Below are 16,855 nucleotides of genomic sequence, written 5' to 3'. Positions count from 1 at the left end.
GGAAAGTAGCTAGCAATCAAACAGGCACTTAGGTGCCAACCTGGGGGGCCACGGTTGTGAGTGAAGCGAATTAGAGGTGGGGGGACATATTTTTGCAAGGGCGTAAGTGCAGATTTTAGATTAGGGGGCTGAGGCTAGTGCTGGGGGGTGCGAGGCGAGGCAGGGGTTGGGATGATGAATTGAGTGAAAGTACCGCTTGGCGTGAAGTCCTCTAACGGTATGGCCTGGAGGTGACTAGCAGTCTTCCCCCTGTAGCTCAGGAGCTTTGGTTGGTTACCTGCGCCGATGACCTCCTCGATCTTCACGCAGGAGATGTCGATCTCCTTCGCAAACTCTCGGACGGCCTCGTTGGGGTCCTCGTAGGTGAAGGGGTCGATATAGACCTTCATTCCCGGCGTGACTATAGGGGATTCAATAGCGGGAATAATCACATGAATCACGGCCGTCAAGCAGTAGTTACCATTGAAAACAATATGTACTAGGCATTCGGAAAGTGTTCAGACCCCTTTACTTTTTTCACATTTTGTTACATTGCAGCCTTATTCTAAAGTGTATGTAAAAGAAAGTTTTGCCTCATCAAAAAACAGAAATATCACATTTACAAAAGTATTCACACCCTTAACTCAGTATTTTGTTGAAGCACCTTTGGCATTGATTACAGCCTCGATTCTTCTTGGGTATGACGCTACAAGCTTGGTCTCTAGAGAGATGTTCGATCTAGTTCAAATCTGGGATCATCTTTCCCTCAATCCTGTCTAGTCTCCCAGTCCCTGCCGCTGAAAAACATCCCCACAGCATGATGCTGCTGCCACCACCGTGCTTCAACATGCTGTACCCTTCCCCAGATCTGTGCCTCGACACAATCCTGTCTCTGAGCTCTATGGATAATTCCTTCGACCACATGGCTTGTTTTTTGCTCTGACATGCGCAGTCAACTGTGGGACCTTATATAGACATGTGTGTGGCTTTCCAAATAATTTCCAATCAATTTAATTTACCATAGGTGGACTCCAATCAAGTTGTAGAAACATCCCAAAGATGATCAATCGAAACAGGAAGCACCTGAGCTCAATTTCGAATCTCATTGCAAACGGTCTGAATACCAATGTAAATAAGGTAATTCTGTTTAAAAAAATATGTATATATATATATATATATATATATATATATATATTTTTTTTAACCTGTTTTCACTTTGTCATTATGGGGTATTGTGTGTAGATTGATGAGGAAAATGTTTTATTTAATCCATTTTAGAATAAGGCTGTAACAAAATGTGGGGGAAAAAAATCAAGGGGTCTGAATACTTTCCTAGTGCACTGTACGGATTGGATTAACAGAAGATTTAGCAGTCGAGGCACACTTTCAATGAGCTCCACAGCCACTACCAATTCTATAATTCAGTGTAATATGTGCCTGTTATTGTAAAGCCAGTTATGACATCACCGGCTGTGGACAAATTATTTGTAAATGGAATGCTTGTGACATCACCGGCTGTTGACACGCAGTGTGTGAATATATACTGTTGAATGTAGGGACAAAGTCAAGCTCAGAGAGTGTCTGTTAGAATGTGGATCTTGGGATCGCTTATAATGTAGGACAGGATAGGCAGTAGAGACTTACTGTACTGCTGAAGTTTCTCTGTGTACTCTGACTCAGAGCCATTCCTTTGCTTCCTGTGGGGCAAACCAGAGTAAAAACACAAAATCAGTCCTGTGCCCGCAACACAGCAATACTTAATGGAACAGGAGAGTGTGGAAAGGATGTCAGTATAGCTGTGTCAGGTAATATAGATTTCAGTATAGCTGTGTCAGTTAAAATATATTTCAGTATAGTTGTGTCAGTTAAAATATATTTCAGTATAGTTGTGTCAGTTAAAATATATTTCAGTATAGTTGTGTCAGTTAAAATATATTTCAGTGTAGTTGTGTCAGTTAAAATATATTTCAGTATAGTTTCAGTATAGTGTCTGTAGAAATAGAGAATTACACTGTATTTCTCACTAGGATAAAGCTCACTTAGCTTTATATTCGAGGCTAAGAAATACAGAATTTTGAGTAAAACTACAGAAGAAGACAATATATCGAGTAGAAAACGTAGGACTCTGTTTTGTATGTATGAAATGAAAGCTGAGAGAAAACATAATGGCCCAACACGAGAAGTAAAGGACAAAGTCTCTCCCAATGGCAGCCTCAGCTGTTTCCCACAACACTCAGTTTAACACATCTTCCCACATACTGGTTCAGACCAACCCCCCCCCCCTCTTTTCCTTTACTCATCCTCTGCTTTCTCTTCTTTCTTCAGTATCAGTCCATTAATGGGGGAGGGTTGGGGACGTTGAAAATCCATGTTAATGTAGTTTCTTTGTTGTCTAACCAGTAACCGGGGCAATAATACCCGACGGTGATTTGCATCTCATTTCCAATTCAAATGTGGTTCCGGAATATGCCGAGGAGGCTCTGAGTTTTTCTTTTTTTTTCACCATTCTACTTTTTTCCCTTCTCTCGTGGCAGAAGCTTGCAAGCTAAACTAAGACGGAGAGAGAGAGAGTCGCTAGCGAGCTAAATTAAGACAGAGACACACTAATGAGATAAGCTAAGACACAGAGACAGACACTAGCGTGCTAAGCTAAGACACAGAGACAGACACTAGCGAGCTAAGCTAAAACACAGAGACAGACACTAGCGTGCTAAACTAAGACACATAGAGAGACACTAGCGTGCTAAGCTAAGACACAGAGACACTAGCGTGCTAAGCTAAGACACAGAGACAGACACTAGCGTGCTAAGCTAAGACACAGAGACACTAGCGTGCTAAGCTAAGACACAGAGACAGACACTAGCGTGCTAAGCTAAGACACAGAGACACTAGCGTGCTAAGCTAAGACACAGAGACAAACACTAGCGTGCTAAGCTAAGACACAGAAAGAGAGTAGGAGAGGAGGAGAGGGATGAGGGAGGAGAGTAGGAAGGAGTTTGTTCAGCGTGATGAGGGCCCTGCTCTTCAGACCAGCCACCATTCCACCACGAACCATTCCACCACGGCAGCAAAGAGGTGGGTGAGTACCAGCCACCAAAATGGAAGGGTGTCAAACTCGCACACTTCACCAACATGCAGACTCCCAGTAAAAGATGAGTAGTGCTACGTAGAGTTGAATGACCGCAGTGAGGCCGAGCTATGCTTTTACAGGATCTGAGTGGATGTTGAAGTTCCTACAAGTGAATAGGAGTCAAAAGTATTCAGTGGGGTCAGCGGGCGTCCGAACGCGTGAAGGCAGGCCAATCCTTTCCTAGCAGCTACAGCTCATGCTGTGTCCATTGGGCAGGGCTAGCCTTGCAAGGTTTTGGGAGGCAAATCTGTTTGGGACTTTTCACAAGATAGAGCTAATCTCCTACTCACAAACCTCATAGGTGGCACGCCAGTCCCGAGTGTCCCTGTGTGTCTTCTGTGGGTTTCAGGATGTAAACACATTCAAAAGTTGACATTTCCATTTTGTTTTTTTTTGTGGGGGATTTTTCAATCTGTAAATCAAATACACCAGGAATTGCGAGAAATGTGCAATTTTCTCAATTAAAAGTACGCTGGTGTTGAAACACAAATGGAAGAAATGACCACGTTGTGTAATATTGCATGAGCTTGGTGAAATGCTGTGGATAATTTTTTATCAATGGAGGTAAATCCTAGAAATGAAAATGAAAGTCAGATGCAGAAACTTTTTCCAATGTTGTCTCAACGACAAAGTGTTCACTAGGTATTATCGACTTATTCTCACCTGAGGCAGACGATGGCGATGACAACGACAGCTATGATGAAGACTAGACCGGCAGTGGCAGAACCCACGATGAGGGGCAGCTGCTCCTGAAGAGACTTCTCTGGGTCACCTAGGGGTCGAGAGGTTAGAGGTCAGGTGAACACGTGAGCGTTACCCAAATAATCTACCCTTACTCCTAGAAACCATTCCTACCCTTACTCCTAGAAACCATTCCTACCCTTACCATTCCTACCCTTACTCCTAGAAACCATTCCTACCCTTACCATTCCTACCCTTACTCCTAGAAACCATTCCTACCCTTACTCCTAGAAACCATTCCTACCCTTACCCCTAGAAACCATTCCTTCCCTTACCATTCCTACCCTTACTCCTAGAAACCATTCCTACCCTTACTCCTAGAAACCATTCCTACCCTTACCCCTAGAAACCATTCCTACCCTTACCATTCCTAACCTTACTCCTAGAAACCATTCCTACCCTTACCATTCCTACCCTTACTCCTAGAAACCATTCCTACCCTTACTCCTAGAAACCATTCCTACCCTTACCATTCCTACCCTTACTCCTAGAAACCATTCCTACCCTTACCATTCCTACCCTTACTCCTAGAAACCATTCCTACCCTTACCATTCCTACCCTTACTCCTAGAAACCATTCCTACCCTTACTCCTAGAAACCATTCCTACCCTTACCATTCCTACCCTTACTCCTAGAAACCATTCCTACCCTTACTCCTAGAAACCATTCCTACCCTTACCCCTAGAAACCATTCCTACCCTTACCATTCCTACCCTTACTCCTAGAAACCATTCCTACCCTTACTCCTAGAAACCATTCCTACCCTTACCCCTAGAAACCATTCCTACCCTTACCATTCCTACCCTTACTCCTAGAAACCATTCCTACCCTTACCATTCCTACCCTTACTCCTAGAAACCATTCCTACCCTTACTCCTAGAAACCATTCCTACCCTTACTCCTAGAAACCATTCCTACCCTTACTCTAGAAACCATTCCTACCCTTACTCCTAGAAACCATTCCTACCCTTACCATTCCTACCCTTACTCCTAGAAACCATTCCTACCCTTACCATTCCTACCCTTACTTAGAAACCATTCATACCCTTACCATTCCTACCCTTACTCCTAGAAACCATTCCTACCCTTACCATTCCTACCCTTACTACTAGAAACCATTCCTACCCTTACCATTCCTACCCTTACTCCTAGAAACCATTCCTACCCTTACCATTCCTACCCTTACCCCTAGAAAGCATTCCTACCCTTACCCCTAGAAAGCATTCCTAACCATTCCTACACTTACCCCTAGAAAGCATTCCTACACTTACCCCTAGAAACCATGCCTACACTTACCCCTAGAAAGCATTCCTACCCTTACCCCTAGAAAGCATTCCTACACTTACCCCTAGAAACCATGCCTACACTTACCCCTAGAAAGCATTCCTACCCTTACCCCTAGAAAGCATTCCTACCCTTACTACTAGAAACCATTCCTACCCTTACCCCTAGAAAGCATTCCTACCCTTACTCCTAGAAACCATTCCTACCCTTACCATTCCTACCCTTACCCCTAGAAAGCAACACTTACCCCTAGAAACCATGCCTACACTTACCCCTAGAAAGCATTCCTACCCTTACCCCTAGAAAGCATTCCTACCCTTAATACTAGAAACCATTCCTACCCTTACCCCTAGAAAGCATTCCTACCCTTACTCCTAGAAACCATTCCTACCCTTACCATTCCTACCCTTACCCCTAGAAAGCATTCCTACCCTTACTACTAGAAACCATTCCTACCCTTACCATTCCTACCCTTACCCCTAGAAAGCATTCCTACCCTTACCCCTAGAAACCATGCCTACACTTACCCCTAGAAAGCATTCCTACCCTTACCCCTAGAAAGCATTCCTACCCTTACCATTCCTACACTTACCCCTAGAAAGCATTCCTACACTTACCCCTAGAAACCATGCCTACACTTACCCCTAGAAAGCATTCCTACCCTTACCCCTAGAAAGCATTCCTACCCTTACTACTAGAAACCATTCCTACCCTTACCCCTAGAAAGCATTCCTACCCTTACTACTAGAAACCATTCCTACCCTTACCCCTAGAAAGCATTCCTACACTTACCCCTAGAAACCATGCCTACACTTACCCCTAGAAAGCATTCCTACCCTTACCCCTAGAAAGCATTCCTACCCTTACTACTAGAAACCATTCCTACCCTTACCCCTAGAAAGCATTCCTACCCTTACCATTCCTACCCTTACCCCTAGAAAGCATTTCTACCCTAACTACTAGAAACCATTCCTACCCTTACCATTCCTACCCTTACCCCTAGAAAGCATTCCTACACTTACCCCTAGAAACCATGCCTACACTTACCCCTAGAAAGCATTCCTACCCTTACTACTAGAAACCATTCCTACCTTTACCCCTAGAAGCCATTCCTACACTTACTCCTGGGAGACTACTTTCCCAAAAGTATGTGGAAACCTTATCGTCCAACAACTCATTCCAAAATAATGTGCATTAATATGGAGTTGGTCCCTGCTTTGTTGCTATAAAAGCCTCCACTCTTCTGGGAAGGCTTTCCACTAGATGTTGGAACATTGCTGCTGGTACTCGCTTCCATTCAGCCACAAGAGCATTAGTGAGGTCGGCCACTGATGTTGGGCAGTCATCTTTCCAATCCATCCCAAATGTGTTCAATGGGGTTCAGGTCAGGGCTCTGTGCAGGCCAGTCAAGTTCTTCCACACCTATCTCGACAAACCATTTCTGTATGGACATCGCTTTGTGCAAGGGGGCATTGTCATGTTGAAACAGGAAAGGGCCTTCCCCAAACTGTTGCCACAAAGCTGGAAGCACAGAATAGTCTAGGATGTAAGTGTATGCTGTAGCGTTAAGATTTCCCTTCACTGGAACTAAGCGGCCTAGCCCGAACCATGAAAAACAGCCCCAGACCATTATTCCTCCTCCACCAAACTTTACAGCTGGCACTATGTATTGGGGCAGGTAGCGTAATCCTGGCATCCGCCAAACCCAGATTAGTCTGTTGGATTGCCAGATGGTGAAGTGTGATTCACCACTCTAGAGAACGGGCTTCCACTGCTCCAGAGTCCAATGGTGGCGAGCTTTACACCATTCCAGCCGACGCTTGACATTGCGCATGAGCCCGGGTTCAAGTCAGGACTCTGGCTGGACCACTCAAGGACATTCAGAGACATTTTCAGAAGACACTCCTGCGTTGGCTGTGTGCTTAGGGTTGTTGTGCTGTTGAAATGTGAACTTTTCCCCCGGTCTGAGGTCCTGAGCACTCTGGAACAAGTTTCCATCAAGGATCTCTCTGTAATTTGCCCCGTTCATTTTTCCATCCATCCTGACGAGTCTCCCAGTCCCTGCCACTAAAAAACATCCCCACAGCAAGATGCTGCGATCACCATGCTACACCGTAGGGATGGTACCATGTTTCATCCAGACATGATGCTTGGCAGTCAGGCCAAATAGTTCAATCTTGGTGTCATCAGACCAGAGAATCTTGTTTCTCATGGTTAGAGAGTCCTTTAGGTTTTGGCAAACTCCAAGCGGGCTGTCATGTGCATTTTACTGAGGAGTGGCTTCAGGTTGTTGGTCACCTCCCTGACCAAGACCCTTCTCCCCCGATTGCTCAGTTTGGCCGGGCAGCCAGCTCTAGGAAGAGTCTTGGAGGTTCCAAACTTCTTCCATTTCAGAATGATTGAGGCCACAGTGTTCTTGGGGATCATCGACGCTACAGACATGTTTTGGTAACCTTCCCAAGATCTTTGCCTCAACACAATCCTGTCTCGGATCTCTACAGACAATTCCTTCGAACCCATTGCTTGTTTTTTGCTCTGACATGCACTGTCAACTGTGAGACCTTCTATAGACAGGTGTGTGCCTTTTCAATATATATATATATATATATATATATATATATATATATATATTTTTTTTATACACTTGCAAAAATTCTAAAAACTTGTTTTTGCATTGTCACTTTGGGGTATTGTGATGTCATTATGGGGTATTGTGATATCACTTTGGGGTACTGTGTGTAGATTGATGAGGGAAAAAGTTAATTTAATCAATTTTAGAAAAAGCTGTAACGTAACAAAATTGAGAAAAAGTCAAGGGGTCTGAATACTTTCTGGATGCACTGTATCCAATGCTGGTGACGAACCCCAATGTCCCCTGTGGGGATCAATAAAGTTAACTCAAACATACTTTGCAGGTTGGTGCTGAAATCGGCCGGGCTGCTGTAGCGACCGTACCCGGCCACCGTGCGGGCCCGGACCTGGACCACGTATGGCGTGCCGGCCTTCAGCCCCTCGATGCGGGCAGAACTCCTTTGGGCGGTCATGGTGTGGGCAATAGCTTCTCCCTGGTCCTGCCAAAACCAAACGCACACGGAAGGGTTTAGAAATGCACAAGAAAACAAACTACATCCCCTCATTCATCATTATCACCAGTATTCATCGCCTTCCCCTACACCCCACTGTGTGGCGCATGCCGCGTCCAACAAATCTTCCCGAACAGCCGGAGAACGGCAGCACGAGGCATGAGAGAGCTTTCAATCATCGACTACAACAGGACAACAAACAGAGATACACTGAGAGACTTTGTTCTCTCCTCAGGTAGGCCAATCCACATGGACACACCCTCCCCCTTGTGTAGGTTATGGAAGTAGTCAGAAACATTTCAACTTTATAAAAGGAGGTCGGGGGGGGGTGAACAGAGAGAAATTAGGAGGATATTGGGAGGGGAACGAAGGAAGGAAGGAAAGAAAGACAGAAAGACAGAGGGACACGATTAAGGCTTTTGTCAGAACGGTTGCTGAGGTGAATGGGGTGATGTTACTTATGCAAAAATAAGACTTGTGAAATAGGATGTGGAAATAAGAAGTGTTGACTTGTGTTGTTGCTTACCTTCTCATGGTACTTAATCTCGTAATCCAGAATGATCCCGTTGGGTTTTTCAGGGGGCAGCCAGGAAAGACTCATGGTGCTAGCTGTGGCCCCCATCAGGTGAACTGTAGGTACTGCAGATGGAGCTGTGAGAGCGGGGCACAGGGAAGACAAAATGGATGTTAATTCACTGCTAGTATCCACCTCTTCTCCTCCTGGTATCCACCTCTTCTCCTCTGGGTATCCACCTCTTCTCCTCTGGGTATCCACCTCTTCTACTCTGGGTATCCACCTCTTCTCCTCTGGGTATCCACCTCTTCTCCTCTGGGTATCCACCTCTTCTCCTCTGGGTATCCACCTCTTCTCCTCTGGGTATCCACCTCTTCTCCTCTGGGTATCCACCTCTTCTCCTCTGGGTATCCACCTCTTCTCCACCTCTTCTCCTCTGGGTATCCACCTCTTCTCCTCTGGGTATCCACCTCTTCTCCTCCGGGCATCTACCTCTTCCTTCAATTCCTTCCTGTATCATTACACCCCCCAACACACACACACACTCTGTTTCTCCCTCTTTCCCACCAATGCTTTTTGTTGAAAGGTTTCTAATCCCTTAGTTCGGTACTTTGATCCTTTCACGTAGAGCTCCTTTCTTCCTCTTGTCTTTGTCACCCCCACCACCACAGACCTCTCCCCCTCTCTTCCCCCCTCTCGCTCTCTCCTCCCTCTCTCTCATTCCCCCTTCTCTCTCTCTCTCTCTCTCTCCTCCTCTTTCTTCCCAAGCCCAAAACCCCATCCCCACGTAGTAGCCTACCACCAGCCACCCATCACTCCCTGAAAAACTCCAACCTCTCCCCACAGACAATACTCCCTGGGCAGATTCCCCGGTCACTCTAGCCTGAGGATTAAGGGGCCTAGGGGCCTCCTCCTGGCCAAGACACTGGGGAGTAATTGGTAACCATGGTGGGCTGAGCCCCACACTAACCTGTAACCATGGTGGGCTGGGCCCCCCACACTAATCTGTAACCGTGGTGGACTGGGCCCCACACTAACCTGTAACCATGGTGGACTGGGCCCCCACACTAACCTGTAACCATGGTGGACTGGGCCCCCACACTAACCTGTAACCATGGTGGACTGGGCCCCCACACTAACCTGTAACCATGGTGGACTGAGCCCCACACTAACCTGTAACCATGGTGGACTGGGCCCCCACACTAACCTGTAACCATGGTGGGCTGAGCCCCACACTAACCTGTAACCATGGTGGGCTGGGCCCCCACACTAACCTGTAACCATGGTGGGCTGGGCCCCCACACTAACCTGTAACCATAGCGGGTTGGGCCCCCCCACACTGGTAGATATCTGCCCCCCTTCTCCTCCCCCTGACCTGCACTCCTCCAGGGGGGGGGGGGTGCACGGTGTAGGACAGGAGTGTAGGACCCCCAGGCACAAATGGTGGGTCATTCCCATTCCTTTCCTTAGGCTTTGAGGAGAAACTGAAGGGATAAGAGGAACATGGAGAAGTATATTCCTGTCTCTCTGAGCCTGTCTGTAGGAAAAGACCCATGGGCAAAAACCAGCTAACCATCAGACCCTATCTATCAGCCTACACCAGGGCAAAGTCTACACACAAACCCCAGCTAACCATCAGACCCTATCTATCAGCCTACACCAGGGCAAAGTCTACACACAAACCCCAGCTACCCATCAGACCCTATCTATCAGCCTACACCAGGGCAAAGTCTACACACAAACCCCAGCTACCCATCAGACCCTAGTTATCGGCCTAAACTAGGGAAAATCCAACATATATCTCTGTTCCTAACGCAACAGACACAGGCCAAACTCAAAACTGTATAAGAACATCCACTACAGAGCAAGGCAAACTCAATACACACTACCCATTCCAGTTAACTCATCATCTATCCCCAAAAGAGGTTTGCCCAGCCTGCATCTTCTCAGATGCATAGACAAAACTGTATGGGTCTCGGTGGTGCAGATTGCTATGGTGGCCTACCTAGCAAGCACAAAACATTCTTAGAACCATATGTTCAAAGAACATTTAGAAACATTGTTCTTCTGTGGGAATTTCAGTACGATGTTTCCTACAGCTTTCCTCGTGGTTCTATTTAAAGTCATGTTCTCAAATTGTTTCGAGAATTATTTAAGAACACACATTCCGTTTTCAGAATGTTAAGGAAACTTTCCAGAAAAACCACAAGAAAACTCTTCTAATGTTCAGAGAATGTCTAAGAATGTTATTTAAATACATATCATTTCCATCATCAGCATCAACAAAACTCTCTTTCTCTATCTTGTTAAGTGTGTTCAGGTGTTTTGGCCGTGCCCATTAATTGGCCACACCTGATCTTAATGAGTGCTTATTTCCTTTGAAATTGTGTCTGTTAGAATAGACTAAAATTAACAGCTTTTTATTCGTAAACAGGGCATTATAGCTCCATCCTGGTGGTGTAATGGAACATTTCCACAGACAGAAAATATAAGATTATAGGTTTGAATCTCACTGATGCCGTGTCACAATAAACATATGTTTCCATGATTTATTATTATTATTATTTATTATGTGTCCTGTCTGTGGTGGAGTTCAAAAAGTTAACAGAAAATAAGCTAGCAGTGTTATTAAAAGCCTTATTGAAACATTCAGTGAAAGTTTTAAGGAAGTTATTTGCAGGCTTGTTTTCGAGTTGCTGTGCGTTTTGTTGCCAACCTGTTTTGCTACCTGACAACTTTACGGTTTTCACTTTTTAATTACCGTTCATATATTTATTTATTTTTTCCTCAACTTTTTCAACTTTTTCACTCCGGACGCTTTATCTGGACACGATTCGTCAGGACCTCCAACAGCCGAAGCTAAGTAGTAACATTAACATGATGCCTTCTAATTGCAGCCGCTGTACTCGCCTTACGGCGAGGATAGCTGTGCTGCAAGCCCAGCTTCAGACGCAATCGTTAGGCAAGGGTAATTTCAGTGTAGGAAAGGATGAAACAGCGTCTGTGCCACCAGTAAGTACAGATAGTAGTATAAATCCCCTGACACAGTCCCCGCAGCCGGACAACTTTCTCACGGTTTCTGGAAGGAAATGCTGTAGGAACGCTCAACCGGTGTCGCTCATTCAGCCGACAGAAACTTTCAACCGGTTTTCCCCATTAAGCAGCGGGTCGGAGTCAGAGGCCGATTCTTCTCTGGTCTCTACTCCTCCCGTTACGGGGTCTGAGACGCCGAAGCTTCCCACCATTAGCTCTGACAAATTGAAAACTCTAGTCATTGGCGACTCCATTACCCACAGTATTAGACTTAAAGCGAATCATCCAGCGATCATACACTGTTTACCCGGGGGCAGGGCTACCGACGTTAAGGCTAATCTGAAGATGGTGCTGGCTAAAGCTAAAACTGGCGAGTGTAGAGAGTATAGATATATTGTTATCCACGTCGGCACCAACGATGTTAGGATGAAACAGTCAGAGATCACCAAGCGCAACATAGCTTCTGCGTGCATATCAGCTAGAAAGATGTGTCGGCATCGAGTAATTGTCTCTGGCCCCCTCCCAGTTAGGGGGAGTGATGAGCTCTACAGCAGAGTCTCACAACTCAATCGCTGGTTGAAAACTGTTTTCTGCCCCTCCCAAAAGATAGAATTTGTAGATAATTGGCCCTCTTTCTGGGACTCACCCACAAACAGGACCAAGCCTGACCTGCTGAGGAGTGACGGACTCCATCCTAGCTGGAGGGGTGCTCTCATCTTATCTACCAACATAGACAGGGCTCTAACTCCTCTAGCTCCACAATGAAATAGGGTGCAGGCCAGGCAGCAGGCTGTTAGCCAGCCTGCCAGCATAGTGGAGTCTGCCACTAGCACAGTCAGTGTAGTCAGCTCAGCTATCACCATTGAGACCGTGTCTGTGCCTCGACCTAGGTTGGGCAAAACTAAACATGGCGGTGTTCGCCTTAGCAATCTCACTAGGATAAAGACCACCTCCATTCCTGTCATTACTGAAAGAGATCATGATACCTCACATCTCAAAATAGGGCTACTTAATGTTAGATCCCTTACTTCAAAGGCAATTATAGTCAATGAACTAATCACTGATCATAATCTTGATGTGATTGGCCTGACTGAAACATGGCTTAAGCCTGATGAATTTACTGTTTTAAATGAGGCCTCACCTCCTGGCTACACTAGTGACCATATCCCCGTGCATCCCGCAAAGGCGGAGGGGTTGCTAACATTTACGATAGCAAATTTCAATTTACAAAAAAAAAAAAAATGACGTTTTCGTCTTTTGAGCTTCTAGTCATGAAATCTATGCAGCCTACTCAATCACTTTTTATAGCTACTGTTTACAGGCCTCCTGGGCCATATACAGCGTTTCTCACTGAGTTCCCTGAATTCCTATCGGACCTTGTAGTCATAGCAGATAATATTCTAATCTTTGGTGACTTTAATATTCACATGGAAAAGTCCACAGACCCACTCCAAAAGGCTTTCGGAGCCATCATCGACTCAGTGGGTTTTGTCCAACATGTCTCTGGACCCACTCACTGTCACAGTCATACGCTGGACCTAGTTTTGTCCCATGGAATAAATGTGGTGGATCTTAATGTTTTTCCTCATAATCCTGGACTATCGGACCACCATTTTATTACGTTTGCAATTGCAACAAATAATCTGCTCAGACCCCAACCAAGGAACATCAAAAGTCGTGCTATAAATTCACAGACAACACAAAGATTCCTTGGTGCCCTTCCAGACTCCCTCTGCCTACCCAAGGACGCCAGAGGACAAAAATCAGTTAACCACCTAACTGAGGATCTCAATTTAACCTTGCGCAATACCCTAGATGCAGTTGCACCCCTAAAAAAAAAAAAAATTCTCATAAGAAACTAGCTCCCTGGTACACAGAAAATACCCGAGCTCTGAAGCAAGCTTCCAGAAAATTGGAACGGAAATGGCGCCACACCAAACTGGAAGTCTTCCGACTAGCTTGGAAAGACAGTACCGTGCAGTACCGAAGAGCCATTACTGCTGCTCGATCATCCTATTTTTCTAACTTAATTGAGGAAAATAAGAACAATCCGAAATTCCTTTTTGATACTGTCGCAAAGCTAACTAAAAAGCAGCATTCCCCAAGAGAGGATGACTTTCACTTTAGCAGTGATAAATTCATGAACTTCTTTGAGGAAAAGATTATGATTATTAGAAAGCAAATTACGGACTCTTCTTTAAACCTGCGTATTCCTCCAAACCTCAGTTGTCCTGAGTCTGCACAACTCTGCCAGGACCTAGGATCAAGAGAGACGCTCAAGTGTTTTAGTACTATATCTCTTGACACAATGATGAAAATAATCATGGCCTCTAAACCTTCAAGCTGCATACTGGACCCTATTCCAACTAAACTACTGAAAGAGCTGCTTCCTGTGCTTGGCCCTCCTATGTTGAACATAATAAACGGCTCTCTATCCACTGGATGTGTACCAAACTCACTAAAAGTGGCAGTAATAAAGCCTCTCTTGAAAAAGCCAAACCTTGACCCAGAAAATATAAAAACTATCGGCCTATATCGAATCTTCCATTCCTCTCAAAAATTTTAGAGAAGGCTGTTGCTCAGCAACTCACTGCCTTCCTGAAGACAAACAATGTATACGAAATGCTTCAGTCTGGTTTTAGACCCCATCATAGCACTGAGACGGCACTTGTGAAGGTGGTAAATGACATTTTAATGGCATCGGACCGAGGCTCTGCATCTGTCCTCGTGCTCCTAGACCTTAGTGCCGCTTTTGATACCATCGATCACCACATTCTTTTGGAGAGATTGGAAACCCAAATTGGTCTACACGGACAAGTTCTGGCCTGGTTTAGATCTTATCTGTCGGAAAGATATCAGTTTGTCTCTGTGAATGGTTTGTCCTCTGACAAATCAACTGTAAATTTCGGTGTTCCTCAAGGTTCCGTTTTAGGACCACTATTGTTCTCACTATATATTTTACCTCTTGGGGATGTTATTCGAAAACATAATGTAAACTTTCACTGCTATGCGGATGACACACAGCTGTACATTTCAATGAAACATGGTGAAGCCCCAAAATTGCCCTCGCTAGAAGCATGTGTTTCAGACATAAGGAAGTGGATGGCTGCAAACTTTCTACTATTAAACTCGGACAAAACAGAGATGCTTGTTCTAGGTCCCAAGAAACAAAGAGATATTCTGTTGAATCTGACAATTAATCTTAATGGTTGTACAGTCGTCTCAAATAAAACTGTGAAGGACCTCAGCGTTACTCTGGACCCTGATCTCTCTTTTGAAGAACATATCAAGACCATTTCAAGGACATCTTTTTTCCATCTACGTAACATTGCAAAAATCAGAAACTTTCTGTCCAAAAATGATGCAGAAAAATTAATCCATGCTTTTGTCACTTCTAGGTTAGACTACTGCAATGCTCTATTTTCCGGCTACCCGGATAAAGCACTAAATAAACTTCAGTTAGTGCTAAATACGGCTGCTAGAATCCTGACTAGAACCAAAAAATTTGATCATATTACTCCAGTGCTAGCCTCTCTACACTGGCTTCCTGTCAAAGCAAGGGCTGATTTCAAGGTTTTACTGCTAACCTACAAAGCATTACATGGGCTTGCTCCTACCTATCTCTCTGATTTGGTCCTGCCGTACATACCTACACGTACGCTACGGTCACAAGACGCAGGCCTCCTAATTGTCCCTAGAATTTCTAAGCAAACAGCTGGAGGCAGGGCTTTCTCCTATAGAGCTCCATTTTTATGGAACGGTCTGCCTACCCATGTCAGAGACGCAAACTCTGTCTCAACCTTTAAGTCTTTACTGAAGACTCATCTCTTCAGTGGGTCATATGATTGAGTGTAGTCTGGCCCAGGAGTGGGAAGGTGAACGGAAAGGCTCTGGAGCAACGAACCGCCCTTGCTGTCTCTGCCTGGCCGGTTCCCCTCTTTCCACTGGGATTCTCTGCCTCTAACCCTATTACAGGGGCTGGGTCACTGGCTTACTGGGGCTCTCTCATGCCGTCCCTGGAGGGGGTGCGTCACCTGAGTGGGTTGATTCACTGTTGTGGTCATCCTGTCTGGGTTGGCGCCCCCCTTGTGTTGTGCCGTGGCGGAGATCTTTGTGGGCTATACTCAGCCTTGTCTCAGGATGGTAAGTTGGTGGTTGAAGATATCCCTCTAGTGGTGTGGGGGCTGTGCTTTGGCAAAGTGGGTGGGGTTATATCCTTCCTGTTTGGCCCTGTCCGGGGTGACCTCGGATGGGGCCACAGTGTCTCCTGACCCCTCCTGTCTCAGCCTCCAGTATTTATGCTGCAGTAGTTTATGTGTCGGGGGCTGGGGTCAGTTTGTTATATCTGGAGTACTTCTCCTGTCCTATTCGGTGTCCTGTGTGAATCTAAGTGTGCGTTCTCTAATTCTCTCCTTCTCTCTTTCTTTCTCTCTCTCGGAGGACCCGAGCCCTAGGACCTGAGCTCGAGGACTACCTGACATGATGACTCCTTGCTGTCCCCAGTCCACCTGGCCATGCTGCTGTTCCAGTTTCAACTGACCTGAGCCCTAGGACCATGCCCCAGGACTACCTGACATGATGACTCCTTGCTGTCCCCAGTCCACCTGGCCATGCTGCTGCTCCAGTTTCAACTTCCACCTGACTGTGCTGCTGCTCCAGTTTCAACTGTTCTGCCTTATTATTATTTGACCATGCTGGTCATTTATGAACATTTGAACATCTTGGCCATGTTCTGTTATAATCTCCACCCGGCACAGCCAGAAGAGGACTGGCCACCCCACATAGCCTGGTTCCTCTCTAGGTTTCTTCCTAGGTTTTGGCCTTTCTAGGGAGTTTTTCCTAGCCACCGTGCTTCTACACCTGCATTGCTTGCTGTTTGGGGTTTTAGGCTGGGTTTCTGTACAGCACTTTGAGATATCAGCTGATGTACGAAGGGCTATATAAATAAATTTGATTTGATTTGATTTGATTTATTAAAAAAACCTTCAAATAACCTATAATTTTGTTCTCAGAAAATTAATAAAACCTCCCAGGAAAAGTTTCAAGGAACGAGAGTAAAACATTTTTCAGAACCTCCCTTGAACCAGAGC

At 45.5% G+C, this 16,855-nt stretch overlaps 1 protein-coding gene across 7 annotated transcripts in view; it reads right to left on the bottom strand.

Moving 5' to 3' along the window:
* The window catches only part of LOC112253225 (ephrin type-B receptor 3-like), a 115,651-nt gene that overhangs the window by 20,406 nt on the left and 78,390 nt on the right, over nucleotides 1-16,855 (bottom strand). For 2 of the 7 annotated variants that reach the window (XM_042322883.1, XM_042322885.1), the window contains exons 6-10: nucleotides 8,745-8,869; nucleotides 8,044-8,206; nucleotides 3,773-3,881; nucleotides 1,624-1,676; nucleotides 194-412 (exon numbers count right to left, since the gene is read on the bottom strand). In XM_042322883.1, the coding sequence (XP_042178817.1) occupies nucleotides 194-412; nucleotides 1,624-1,676; nucleotides 3,773-3,881; nucleotides 8,044-8,206; nucleotides 8,745-8,869 (669 nt within the window). The remainder of the gene's footprint in view (nucleotides 1-193; nucleotides 413-1,623; nucleotides 1,677-3,772; nucleotides 3,882-8,043; nucleotides 8,207-8,744; nucleotides 8,870-16,855) is intronic. The other 5 variants (XM_042322886.1, XM_042322888.1, XM_042322887.1 and 2 more) reach the window with 3 other exon arrangements.

Source organism: Oncorhynchus tshawytscha, linkage group LG06, assembly GCF_018296145.1.
Source record: "Oncorhynchus tshawytscha isolate Ot180627B linkage group LG06, Otsh_v2.0, whole genome shotgun sequence".
Classification (NCBI taxonomy): domain Eukaryota; kingdom Metazoa; phylum Chordata; class Actinopteri; order Salmoniformes; family Salmonidae; genus Oncorhynchus; species Oncorhynchus tshawytscha.
Note: the sequence above shows the minus strand (reverse complement) of the source record. Positions and strands in the feature narration are given on the sequence as shown.